This window comes from Podarcis melisellensis (assembly GCF_964234715.1).
Source record: "Podarcis melisellensis genome assembly, chromosome: 3".
Taxonomy (NCBI): Eukaryota; Metazoa; Chordata; class Lepidosauria; order Squamata; family Lacertidae; genus Podarcis; species Podarcis melisellensis.
In genome coordinates, this window is record NC_138530.1 from 70662390 (window position 1) to 70676731 (window position 14342).

Here is a 14342-nt window from a genome sequence, read left to right on the forward strand (position 1 = left end):
GCGAATGCAGACTTTCGCTGAAGCCTGGAGAGCGAGAGGGGTCGGTGCGCACCGACCCCTCTCGCTCTCCAGGCTTCAGGAAGCTCTGCGCAATCCTTGGGAGACTGGCGCGACTTCGTGCCGGGCTCCCAAAGGTTGCGCAGAGCTGCCTGCATTCTGAAGCCTGGGGCGCACTGAAGAGCACGCCCGGGCTTCGCGCAGCTCTCTGCAAGCCTGGGGAGACCGGCATGGCCTCCTAGGCTTGCGGATAGCAGGCTGTTCTGGGGTCGGGGGAAGCTCGGGCTTCCCCCGCACCAGCCCCGTGCCTGGGGGGGGGGATAATTATTTTCTTTATCCCCCCCCAAAAAATAGGCGCGTCCTATGGGACGAAAAATATGGTATTTCGGTGCAGCCATTCCTTTTTACAGTTGTACCTTGAAAGTCAAACGGAATCCGTTCCAGAAGTCCATTCGACTTCCCAAACATTCGAAAACCAAATCACAGCTTCTGATTGCCTGATTGCCTGCAGGAAGCTTCCAAAAATAGTTCACAAACTGGAAGCCACTTCCAGGTTTGCAACGTTCGGGAGCTAAAATGTTTGGTAACTAAGCTGTTTGAAAACCAAGGTACGACTGTATTGGGGAGGGGGGCAGATACTGAAGACACTATTTGACTTCACTGCTGCTATTACCTTCTCTCATGTGCACACATAAATAGTACTCAAATGCATAAAGGCACAGTTATTCTCAGGGGCTTGTACATAATTATTGAAAGGTGAAAGAAACATTTTCATAAGCTGTTTGTGTCCAGTGTGGGTGTAATTTAAATGATTCTGTAGTCAATCTCTAATACCCTGCCAGTAGAGATTCAATGGGTGCCTTCTGTTTCAATCTTTAAATGCCTGCTGAAAATCCCTCTATTTTGACATGTTTATGCAGGCAATTAAGAACACATATTTCTATAATAGTTAGTTGATGGTGTCTGATTTTACATTTTATGTGTCTTTTTTATTATATATATAGATACTACTAGTTTGATGTTGCTTTATGATATAGCAGTATATAAATAAATAATGAAACTATTTGAATTCTGAACACATTAACAACTTTGTATTACACTGTTATGGATACTGGGAGACCATCCTTTGGTATGCTGTCGATGACTGGATGAAGTTGCATCAATGAGCGCTAATGGACAAAAAGATTTCTTCCCTCCTCCCTCTTGATAGCTGGATCCGTCTCTTCAGCCTTTGGAATGTAGTATTCATGAGAGTTGGAAAAATTAAGCCCTTCAGCTAATGCGAGACCCCTGAAATATAAACAGAAGCAGTTTGAATGTATAGCGGCAAAGAGCTCTGAATGTATTGAAACAGCCTTAGGGTGCTGTGGCTCTATTTGGAGATCTGGTGCAGAACTGCCATGGGTCTCACCGCAGCATGTGCCTGCATGCCGTTATTGATCTTGATTCTCTAAATCCATGCAGAGAATGTGGAATCAGTCACGGAAAATGGAAAGTATTTTGCCAGTTCTTTTCTGGCCATGCTGCTCCTGAGTTGTTGGCATTCATGTCTAACAGGATCCACAGGCACCTTCAGACAAGTGCCATCATGAGATGCATTCCTTCTTCTTCTCCTGTTTACTATCTTCATCAGACCAAAAATATGACCAAAAATACAGCACAACAAAACCTTACAGTATTATTAAATCCTGGATAAATACAAAAAGTGTATCATACTAACAGCATCTCAAACACACACACACACACACACACACTTAGAGTAAGCCCCTGGGAATATTTTTTTCAACTTCAGGTGCTTAAATGTCTTCTTAATCTCACTGCCACCTATAGAAATTTTGTTACCTGTCCTAGATCATCAATCAGGCTGTGACTGATGCTGGATTGTGGACTGCCCCCTGGATCGTTGACAAGGTAGCTGTTTACCTTGTCTGTTTGCTTTTTAAGACAGTGCTCAACTTTCACTTGTCCTTTGGTGGTAGCGTTTGATGAAAGTATTCATGGACATCCATGAAGTTGAACAGTAGAGGGGAGCCTGGAGCATGTCATACCAGTCCTGACTGACAGGAGATTCTTTCACAGAGAGAATAAAATACCCCTGCTGAAAATTTCAAATAACAGACAACTGTGAAATATTGTGAGAACCAGTCATAGTTCAGCTACTCAGTGGTGATATAGATCTGCAAACAAAACAAATATAAGATCCTGTTGTGCATCTCATACAGGAAACAAATGTTACCAGGAAGGCTGCCTTTCCTCAGGGGCCCATGACAGTAATTCTGCTTCCATGGAGAAAGGAGCCAGTGTTCTAAGGCTGCTGATCCCAGGAGTTGGAAACTGATGAGTATCAAACCTTAAAGACATGATGCTAAATATTTCCAGTGGGCTGGATTAGAGAATTGCCTAGCAGACCATTGAATGGCATTCTGTTACTTGAAAAGATCACCCAAGAGTTGTTTGCAAAACATACTTGCATTTGTGTATGTGCATTTTAAATAGCAGTTGCAACACCTTCCCACCCAGATCTGGCATCAACAGAGGCTTCCTTCTGATGTGTGTGCATGTGCAGTTTTCTTTGGGATCATGAAGAAGAAGGTGAAAGGTTATCCCCCTTTTTTTACCTGCATTGCAGACCCGGCCCAGATTAGGGATTCTGTGGTTTGCACAGAAATCTGAGCATGCATTTAACATAATATGTTCCTTGGTCCTCAGAGAGACGGTTACAGAAAATGAGAATCTTTGTGTAAGAAGGCACAATAGGAAACCTTTAGAGACCTACCTTTCATCTACATGATTTCAATGCTGAGCATACATTTTCTGGTAGTGGTTGAATACTTGTAGTGTGCAGGATCCGATCATTAGGGACATAGGGACATGAGTTGTGGTTAGCATGTTGAATGTATGGTGACCTGCTTGCTTCCATAGGTGATGAACATTACTTGCAGGCTAGAAAAGCTGACAGTGTGTGGGAAGAGATTGTGGAGTGGAATTCAACTCTTTGCCAAGGAGATCATTCAGTCAGCATAAGCATTTCTGCCTGCCCAACAGAACAGTCTTCCTCCCTCCCACCACATACTGTTCTGGGAGTTTTCACTGACCCTCCAGAATGGTTTTGGGAGAGATGGGGAGGTAAAGCCCCATTGTGCTAGTGGGAATTCTTGTGCTGTTTTCCACTAAAGGAACTGGGTTGTTGAATGCAGCCCATAGTCATGTTTTCCTGGAACCATATTTTTGGGGAAGGCACATGTTTGATGTATAGATGTCAGGACCGAGTTGTTGCTGGCGATCCCAGATGAGTGAGATGGTGCCCAGACCTAAAAGTCAGAATATTGAAATCTGTATGTAGCTCTCCCATGTGGTGAGCTGTTGAACTGCATGCTGTACCATCTACACTTGGAGTAAAAATGTCGGGCCAGCAGGCCAAATTTGGCCCTCTAGCTCTCCCCATTTGGCCTGTGACATGGTTTTCCCTAATCCATGTCCACTTGTGCCACACCTAGAGGCACAGGTAGAGCTGCAGCTGCAGAAAGTAGGATTGAATGCTGAATGTCAGCTGATGGGAAGGGAATTCAGTTGGCTTGATTCAGGAGAGCCTGTGAGTTCCTGCTGGGACCTGGCTGGCATGCTCAGGCCTTACCAAAAGCCTTATTGGGCAGTGTTTCCCCACCTCACATCTGTGGGCCAACTTTGATAGGTAGGTTGGTCACCGCACCTTTCAATCATCCTATACCATTTTGAAATCAGACGATTGGCCTGTGAAGGTGGGGGGAACAAAGAGCTGAGCTATGGAGCCAAAAAGTTTCCCCATTTCTGATCTATACCAGGCACATCCAGCATCCAACAGGTTGCGATCCACCATCCAATATAAAAAACTGGCAGTGATCATTTTTCAACTTAATCATGTTCTATTTAGCTAGGGAAACCGAGCCAGATGGGCAGGGTATAAATAATAAATTAGGGTTATGATAAAAATAATAACAAATTATTACCCCCACACCAGCCCCCTCCCTGGGCCGTTGTGCACACGGGAAACCAATACGCCCCGAAATGTCCAATTCCCCTTTTACCGGATGGAAGAGCTCCGTGGGGAGGTGGGGCACCAATAAAGGTCTTCGCAGTTACTATGCTGCTTATGGGCACCAGGTTGGCAACTCCCAACTTGGTCAGCCTCTTCCTTCCAAAGCTGGCCATTGGATCTTCCTGGACAGGAAGGAGTAGTAGAAGTCTTCCTGTTCCATTTGAGCCTTGCCCGAGCAATAGAGTCTTGATGAGTCCTGTCTCCTTTTGTTCTCCTCTGGTCCTGATTTATAGCTTGCTTTTCAGCCTTGCCTCTTAGTTTGGTCCTGACTTGGCTTTATCCCTTGACTCCGGTCCCCTGGTGCAGAAAATGAAAAGGAAATAAAGTTTGTTATATGACTGTCTAGCTCAAAACAGCTTTTGTTAGAGCCCTGCATATTAACTTGTTATCAGAAACATTCATTTAAAATGTTTTATGGGTGCAGTTCAGTGGGGCTCATTTTTGGTTTGCTTCCTTGTGTTCATTCCACCCCAGCAAATATTGTGGGTTATGTTTCTCCATCAATGTTCGGTCCTGTGGCAAAATATTGTATCCGTAAAGAAGACAAGGAAAACTATGTTAATCTCTTGGCTTTGTCCTTGGTACCATGTTGATATTTAGTTTGTCGACATTTTATGGACATTGTTTGTATCATCTAGATATACTAAGTCCTTCAGGGAATATTTATAATAGGCATTTTTAGAGTGCTGCTCTTAAATAGTGCTGCTGATTGTGTCTTAACAATTTGCTATTCAAAACAGCATGCACAGATGGTGAAAAAATATCACTCTTATTTGTATAATATAGTGGTACTATTGTAAAAAGTCTGGAATTCACAGAATCCTTGATTTAAAATTAGCTTCTTTTTCAGTTACTTTCTTTTTTAACAGAACAATCGCTACAACGTATTTTTTTGGGGGGGGGAATCTATTTTTTGTTCTTTGTTCTTTCTGAGGTATTCCCAACTCAACTGCAACAAAGACTAAAACAAATTAACCTCTGTCTGTAAATAGTCATGTCACATTCTTGCCCTTCTCCTTCCTGCCCACCCTTCAAACCTTCTATTTCACTTGAAGATTCAAACATGTTTCATTTAGCCTAAAGCCACTAAGTTCAGTCAGATGGGCAGTTACATGCATGTACTTTAACCATCACATATATTTGAAAGTTGTTACTGTATGTTAGAAAATGCATGCATGCATTCTCAGCATATCAAGAGTGTTGTGTAGGAAAGAGTACTTCTCCGGGTTATTTATTACTTCTATTAAATACACTCATCAGAATACCTAAAAAGTATCAGCATGCATTATAAATGTGGAATTATACATTTCAAGCCTCTAAGGGCCAAACTTAGCGAGATTCATGATTGGATCTCTGGTTTCATTACCAGAGCTCCCCACTCCCATTAGAATGGGACCACAGTAGGGGGGGGGGTTACCCTTCTCCATCACAATATTACCAATGTAAATCTACCACAGGTGGGAAAACTTAGCACACTGTCTCATCACCATATTCACTTCATGAAACTGATTGGCTCATATCATTTTCCGAAGGAGAGAGAACCTCAAACGTCTCCGAAGACACAGAGGCAGCAGCAGACTGGAGTAGCAATGACAGCTAAGCAGCATCAAAAAGTGAATATTATCAGCAGTTAGAGCTTTGCGGGAATGATTTGTGGAGTCGCAAAGCACTGCACTGACTCAAATAAATTAAAAGGGCTAGATGGTTAGGGAATTCTCCAACCATTTATCCCTTTTGTATTTCCCCTGCTTATTGGATCACCTGCCTTCAAGAAAGAGCCGAATTAAACAGATGTTAGAGATCAGTGATCAGATCTTCCATTTTAAAAAAATCACTTAAAATGCAGCTATGTTCTGGAATTCAGTGATATTCATTGCATGGTAGGCTGCCTACCCGTCAACAGAAAACAATCACTCCAGTACAATTCATTCCATCACCTGAAAGTGAACCTAGACACCACGCCAAGCAGTCTTCCTTTCCTGTCTGAGTGTCTTTTCTCAGCCTTTAGGCTCTGGTTCTTGGATTGTTGGCACTCAGTGCAGAGTAACTTTGGAACCATCTACTGCACAAGGCCTTGTTGTTATCTGAGGTTAATTTTCCATCTAGATCCAGAGCGGTCCAGCTGACAACCCAGAGAATGGATAGTGCCAATTAGCTTCCATGAGCAATACCTGCCAAAGATCATGGCCACCATTCTTTTCTCTCATGCTTTTGAATCATATGCAAGTTACTATGCCAAAGTTAACAGTCAAAATGTTTTCAGTATAGAACACTACCCTAGCCAGGTCACCCATACATAGGTTGCTACTCAGATTATGTAAATACTGTTATTTGTTCAATGGTCTAGAGCAAACTGAGCCCAACTGAAAGTTCAGCTCTCAAAAGTTAATATGTACTAGCAGACACTGACAGTAGGAAAGTGCAAAACATTAATTCTGCCGCTTTAGCACAGATCTTGTTTAATAACAGTAATTCTTTATTTCGGTAGCTCTGATTCCTTTTCAGTACTCAATCCCTTTTAACCTGTTTATAAAATAATTTAATATTCCACTTAGAATATGCAGAAGAGCTGTCCCCAAATCTGCTGCTATCATTATAAAATGCTAATTGGGATGGGACATCCATTTTTGAAAGTTCAGATATCTGAATCTTTGTGTGGGCAATACCATCTCTGTTGATCATATCAGGTTATACTGTACTTCTTTTAAAAACTAAACTGTGAAACAATTTCCCTATATTTCAGTCTATACTTAATTGCCACTTTGGTTTTGTTCCAGTAGTGTCACAATGATGTGATTTCTATGAAGTTTCAACTAGGGTCCTGTAACATTGACCACTGGTTTCAATTTTAGTAAAATACACAGACACATCACTACATTATTCACAAGGCGAGCATGGCAGGATAAACATCTTGAAATCCAGTGTATCATGTTTACTCATTCCTTTTTATTATATTTTAATAATTAAAAAGTGCACATTTTTAAATTGCTAGGCTCTCCCACAATCAGTAATAGAAGAAGCACAATGTCCTATTACGTTGCTTATTAAAATTAGCAATTAAACACCACATGGCATTTGGGAGTGAAGGTTCTACAGATACATAATTTGCTGTTTAAATTCAGTTTGTGCACCTGACTTCAAAAAGTGACTTCCATTCTGTAATAAACAAAAATCTGCCCTTATTCCCTTATGGGGGACACAAGATCCCTTATAGAGTCCTTTTGTAGGTTCTTTGTAGGAGAACATAACAGAGGCCAACCAGAGAGTATTGAGAAGCAAGCAGCTCGTAAGCCTGATCTTTATTGAACTGTTGCAACAGGGTGCTCCCCTCACACGCAGGAAAGGAGGAGGACCCAGAACAAAGGTGTGCCTGCCCTTATATAGACGTTTTGAATTGCCCGCCCTGGAGTCCAAGACCACCCCCAGAAACATCATACATACATCACAGAAGGGGTGTAGCTCAAGACCACCCCCCAGATGCATCATTTCTGCATCACAGAAAGGGCAGTCTACAACAGAAATCTGAGTGCGTTGTTTATCTCCTGTCTGGCAGGTTACCTGTTAATGGTTGCTTGACTGGATACCCGGGGGAGCCTGGCCAGTCTTTTGTAATGATAAATACTTAGTTCCCGAGCCAGGTCACAGACTCACCCTATTCATACACAGACATACCCTTAAGACAGAATTTGTGAATGAAAAGACAATGAGGAGGCTTTTCCATTTTCCTTCAACCTTGCAGAGAAATATTTGAGGTCAATTTGGGAGGGACAAAATGGTTTCAGGACTTTTTCTGTGGGGTTTCAGACATATGGTTTATATATGCAGTTACAAACATTTATCTTTTATATATCTAAGACCTTAATTTTTTTATTTCAATAGTCAATGAGAGACACTGGGCAAACTACTAGCTAGATGAGAGGTGGGCATGGGCAACTCGTGGCTGCCTACAGGTCACATTGCAGTCCTTGGCTACCTCACCAAGTCCCCTAGCAGCAGTCATACTAAGAGCTTTACAAAGGTGCCAGGGCTGGGGAAATTGTGGCTTTCCAGTTGTTACTCGATAGCAACTCACACCATCTCTGAGGGTTGGTCATGTTGGTTGAGGCAGATTGGACTTGGAGTTCAACAACATCTGGAGAGCTAGAGGCTCATCCCTGCTCTAGACAATGCACTCTATAGTTGGGCAGTAGGGAATTCTTGAGCATAGTAAAAATGCTGGAACTTGTACAAAGTAGTGATGCTGCCATCTTGGAAAAAGGCAAGGCCATTTTAGGTATGCTTCATATATGCACACTTTGGGGTGGTAAGGTGAGGTGAGCCAAGTTCACATTATTTGAGAGGCTTTTTAAAGTTTAATTGTTATTACGCTCTCCTGACGTAAAGGGACAGCTATAGTTGCCCATTACCCACAGCTACACAATACTTGCAGCAGGGAACATTTGAACTTTCAATGTGTAAAATATCCTATTTTCACCCTACCCCTGGTAATCAGGATGTTTTGGATAACGGGTGTGCAAAATTTCACTTTTTCTTGTGGAAGCATGCTAACAATTTTGATCCTCTCTTGAATTAATGGCTTAGTAAGCCAAGTGCCTTTTTGTATGCTCATGAATCATTTTCTCCGGATTGTTTTGATATAGTGGCACGCTCCAATAGTTAACTGCTTTTGTTTGCATGTGAATGATTTAAAAAAACAAAAACAAAAACCAGCAGTACCCAGAGGATAACATTTTTCTCATGGGAAGGTCGTATCTCTAAAGAATTATATCCTAGATAAGCTCAGGAACAGTAAAGGCTACTAAATGCTAGCATTCTGTGGGCCATTGTTTCCCTTATCATTTAATCAGTTGTGTTCCTCTTATTCAAAGCTGCAGACAGTTTTACTTATGTTTGGTTTTTGCTGGCTCCTTTCTGGCCTTCATACTAAAGAATTGATTGCCCTTGCATGCATTAAAGCAGCTCCAATGTTCTTACAGTTTGATTTCTGTTTGATGTTGAATTATTTTTATTCTTCAAGAACATGATAGTTTGTCTGAGCACTTTTGGCTCTTGCTCTTTGTGTTGCCTCTCAGAGTTGTATTCGTTGCATTACACCCACTAGCCGGAGGAAAGAAAACATGATCATTTACTTATTTACTGCTCAAAGGAATTTGCCTTAAATTATAACATCTATGCTACTTCTGCAGCAGATGGTTCCAGTTTATTATTGTTGACCTTGTACATTCTACATTTACACCTTTACTACACAGTCAGACCCCATAGTTCACACTCAGCAGGGATCTGTTTGTTCAGTTTTTATTGCTGATAATTTAAACATGAGATTCCAAATCTAACCTTTTGTTTCTATAGCAACTAAACATGAGCTGATCAGTACTATCATTTTCTTTAAGAGCTGGCATCTTCTGTTCACTGCAAGCTGAGTTTTAAAAGTATAAGATCTTTAAACTAGGTGTTAACTGGCCCAGAGGTGTTGACGTAATTAGGAAGCACATATACTATTATAAGAGATCTGATAGGTAATTTTGAACCATGAATTCTCATGTTTTCATTGGAATGAATGCCAGTGTCCAAAGCGGAGGCATGCCCTTGAGATGTCCCTGGATTTGCTGAACGCATGCGTCTTTTCTGAAGTTAGTGTTGGAGATCTTAATGCTGTCTTTGGCTTATAATGTTTGCTGCATTTTCTTATGGATAACAACAACTACATACTTTCTTTCTTCAGTCATATATATACCTACATAAGCTTTTTAGTCTTCTTATACATGCATATATTTAGACCAGGCAAATGCCTGGACACGTGAAGAATGAATTCGTGTACAGGAGCATGCATGCAAGCCCCACTCCCAGCATCTGATGTGAGTCATTCCGCCCACTCAGTCCCTGACTGTGCATGTTGTTCTACTCATGTTCAAGCAAATACAAGTAAAAATACACCCCTGCTCCCTACCCACAGTTTTAGTCTACATGTATTCAGGTGGATGCGCAAACACACTCTTTCATTTGCTAATATGATTCTTCTGTACTAATTCCTTAAAATATTCAACACCATAAAATGGTCTAATGTATTTACTTCAACTTCACATGTAAGTAAAGTTTCTTGAATTCTTCTGGAGGGGAAAAAACAGTAAGGAACAAATCGATCAATCTCCAAAGGTGTTTTCATCAAAGCAATTATGATTCTATGTTTCTAAGTAGATTCAAATGAGATTCAAAATTGCCCAATACTTTCTACCTAGTGCTGGAGGACCTGTTTTCAAACTCTACTAACAATATAAAGTTTATGTATAGTGCTTCTCAAATGATGTTCTGTAAACATCTGTCCAGTATTCATAGTGAAATGGTATTATGTTGGTTGGTTTATTGGAAGGAAGGAAGGAAGGAAAAAGTAGAAGGTGCATTTGGAGGATCTGCCAAACTTAGTGGAATAACAAGAGAAGGAGGGAAGAGCTTAAATTGTCACTTGTATAATTTGGTAAAATAGGATAAGGAAAAGCTGGGAGATAGAGAGGGACATAAGGTGGTTTTCACTAATGGCTGTACTCAGAAACAGACCTGCAAACTTCATAGCTGTTTCACAGATATAGCTCATGCTGTTGTGCTCAATTCATTTTCTTCCTACGTCATCTTAGATTGCTATTGAACCAAAACCTACCTCATAGTATGCATTGACAGATTTCACAGTTATATTTTATGCAGTTTTATTTCGTTCAGGATATTTGCTTGAAACCTACAAAATTAATGGGAGTTGCAATTATCTCTAATCTAAACAGCAGATTTAACTGTGTTGCTGATGTTTGGTCTTACTAGTTCCAAATAGCAAATGTGGTACAAAAGTTGGAACTGCTCCAGTTGGTACCTTTTGCTTCCCCGCCTTCCTGGTTTACAGCCATGGGCAACTGCAGCGGGGAAAGACAGGCCGTTGCAGCAACAGGCCAGTATTGTGATTATTTGAAACTCTGTTTTGCATAATGTAAAACAGAGTAATTTAAAATAGTTCATGAACTATTTGCTTGCATACAATTTAAAACGGTATTTCAAAAAGGAAAGGTGATCATGATCTGAGTACTTTAAACTTCTAAAGTACACAGAAGACTTAATTTTATGTGGATTTAACAGCTAGTCAGCAGAATATTTAACCTCTTTTTCAGAAACCAGCAAATATTCTGGTAATGGGAGAAGGTCCTGAAAGAGGAAGAGTTAAAATTGGTAAGTATTCATTACATTTCTAATGCAAATTGTTGCAACTGCTTTTATTAAGGTTGTAATCTAATGACCGGGACGCGGGTGGCGCTGTGGGTTAAAGCCTCAGCGCCTAGGGCTTGCCGATCGAAAGGTCGGCGGTTCGAATCCCCGCGGCGGGGTGCGCTCCCGCTGCTCAGTCCCAGCGCCTGCCAACCTAGCAGTTCGAAAGCACCCTCGGGTGCAAGTAGATAAATAGGGACCGCTTTCTAGCGGGAAGGTAAACGGCGTTTCCGTGTGCAGCTCTGGCTCGCCAGAGCAGCGATGTCACACTGGCCACGTGACCCGGAAGTGTCTCCGGACAGCGCTGGCCCCTGGCCTCTTGAGTGAGATGGGCGCACAACCCCAGAGTCTGGCAAGACTGGCCCGTACGGGCAGGGGTACCTTTACCTTTAATCTAATGACCGCTGAAGGGCCAAAGATGATCATGGCTATGAATCCTGGAAGACCTGCTCCATGACTTGGAGGTCTTTTTCCACCTGGCCCTGACTGACTCCAGCTACAAAAGCTGAGGCTGCTGAAGGGGCCAGAGACCGTCTTGACTGTCACTTAGTGCAGACTCACGTCATCAAGCCTGAGCTTCCACAGCCGCTATCCGCCATGAACCACCATTGGCGGGATTGGCAGCAACAGCAGCAGCAATGTTTATACTCATGATAATATCTTATTTTATTGCTAATTATGCTGTTTTAAATGTGCATTTTATATACTGCGTTAAATGTGTGTTCTGTAGCTGACTTCCTTTGTAATGTTTTATTTTGAAATCTTTAAGATAACTTTATAGTTTCTGTTAATTATGTTGCTTTGAAAGTATACTTTATATTTGACTTTATTCTGTAATGTTTTATTCTGCCACTCCCCTCTGAGGTTCAGCAGGCACAGGCATTGTCTAGTTCCCCCCATATTAATTGTACAGTGCACTGCAGCTTGCTTTCAAAGCTTTTGCTCTTGGTATAATAAAAATACTGTTTTGTTTTTCAGCTGATATGGGCTTTGCACGGTTATTCAACTCACCTCTTAAGCCACTTGCAGATCTGGATCCAGTTGTGGTGACGTTCTGGTACAGAGCCCCAGAATTGTTACTTGGTGCAAGGCACTACACAAAGGCCATTGGTAAGCAGGTGGCTAGACTTACCTTTTTAGTCTCCAGAAGTATAGATATTAGGTTTTGCAATCTAGGAATATGTCACTTCTAGGAAATTTCTGGTGCAAGTACGTTTCAGAAACAAGACATGGTCCCGTCAGTGAACATGTAAACTGCCTGCACAATAGGCCGAAGGTGTTTTCTGCATGAATGTGTTTGTGCTGGCCCACCCACCCTTACTATATAATGGGATGTATCCAGCTGCCAGGCTTTTTCTGGTCTCTTCCAAGGATCTCTGGTGCCAAAGATTCTATGCTTCAAGCCATCTCTATCAAAAGGCCTTCCATAATTACAGGGGAAATGGCAGCATGTTCTCATTCACCCATCCTCTGAGCTAATCGCTGAAACATCTGAGAGTGGTGCCTCCAGTAAGAACTTTGTGTTAGTGCTGATGCAGATTTAGAAAGTGAGGTGTCTCTAATGGCCACTTAGTATTAATCTTGTATTTTCAATCACTGTTATCCCATTGAGTGAGCTGTCTGACATTCCTCCAGTACCATTATCTGCATCCATTACATCACTAGCACGTACCTTTCCATTTTTAGCCTCTGCATTTTGGCAGCCTTTAATATCCCAGATGTTCTGCCTTCAAATGTCATGTCCTTGGATTTTATGCTTTCATACTGCTATCTAGAAATGTGAAGATACAGGGGAAGGAAATAAGAGGGTGGGTCATGGCTGATGAGGCTGTACTCCACTGACATCTGGAGGGCCACAAGTTGGCCATCCCTTAAAAAAAAATATTGACAAGATCACATCAGGGCTAAGAGAAATACCTGTATAGGATTCTAAACAAGCTATTAAATGGCAATATTTTCACTGATCAATTTGGTATTTGAGTTTGTTACTGAGGGTTCATATGATCAGCTGAACTGTTCACTGACTGTGCTTCACCCATTCCACATATATCCATACATATACATGCTCTGTAGTTACAATGGCACATTACTTTGTTTGTACCATTGTACAATGGGCATACAATGGAATACAATGGGCATATTGTTTCTTTTGGTCACTTTCAGACCAATGCAGTGTCTTGAGATGCACGTTCTACTGCATGCAGTGGCTTTTGAAAGTTGCTTGTCTAGGTGTTCTGCATAATGCACTTACCAGTACAGGATGAAGCAATAGTGGAAAATACAAACAAACACCTTAAATAGTGGGATCCCAGCCTATCTAAATGATGGCTAAGCAGTTGGGTGGTTGGTCTTACTGTTATATAAAGCACTATGGTTTCATTAGGAGCAGGGGAGTTCACAACCTCTAAAACTACGTATGTGTGTGTGTGTGTTTTAAGTGCTTCATGCAATAGGGGAAAGTGGATAAAGAGGAAGGAAGGTTTGTGATGATCTCAAACTAAACCCACAAAGCACATACATGTGGCCACAACCAAAGCTGGGGGCACTATGGGAGATACACTGCATTTTCCTAGATGTTAAATATAGCAGTTTGGTTGTGCCGAAAATGTGAAATCCCTGTAGCATGTGACACATCCAGAGAAAAATGCCCAAGGATAAGTGTGGTAAATTGAGAAAGTTAGAGAAGCTGTGGTACAACTGTGTTCCAAGATGTGTTATTGAAGGCCATGATAAGACACGATCAGACAGATAAATATACCAGGATAGTCATATGAAGGTTCATGGCAAGGAGGACAAGCAGCAGACATAATAACTATAAATGTTTATGTACCTCTTGAGTCCAGACTTGCCTCTAGCATTATGCACACTTTACCAAAAAAAAGTTAATGAGTTAATCATATAATGCTTTGCAGCTACAGTGCTTATTACATGCACATTCTTTCTGTGGTGTGATTCAAATCTCACGCTACAGCTTGAAATATATTTATATTAGATACCATTTGAATCTAAATTGCACAACCCTAATAAG

General features: G+C 41.4%; 1 protein-coding gene across 1 annotated transcript in view; it reads left to right on the forward strand.

Annotated features, from left to right (window-relative positions):
• The window catches only part of CDK19 (cyclin dependent kinase 19), a 78663-nt gene that overhangs the window by 44467 nt on the left and 19854 nt on the right, over positions 1-14342 (forward strand). Inside the window, 2 exon segments of the mRNA XM_081905527.1 lie at positions 11221-11278; positions 12293-12424. Coding sequence (XP_081761653.1) covers positions 11221-11278; positions 12293-12424 — 190 coding nt within the window.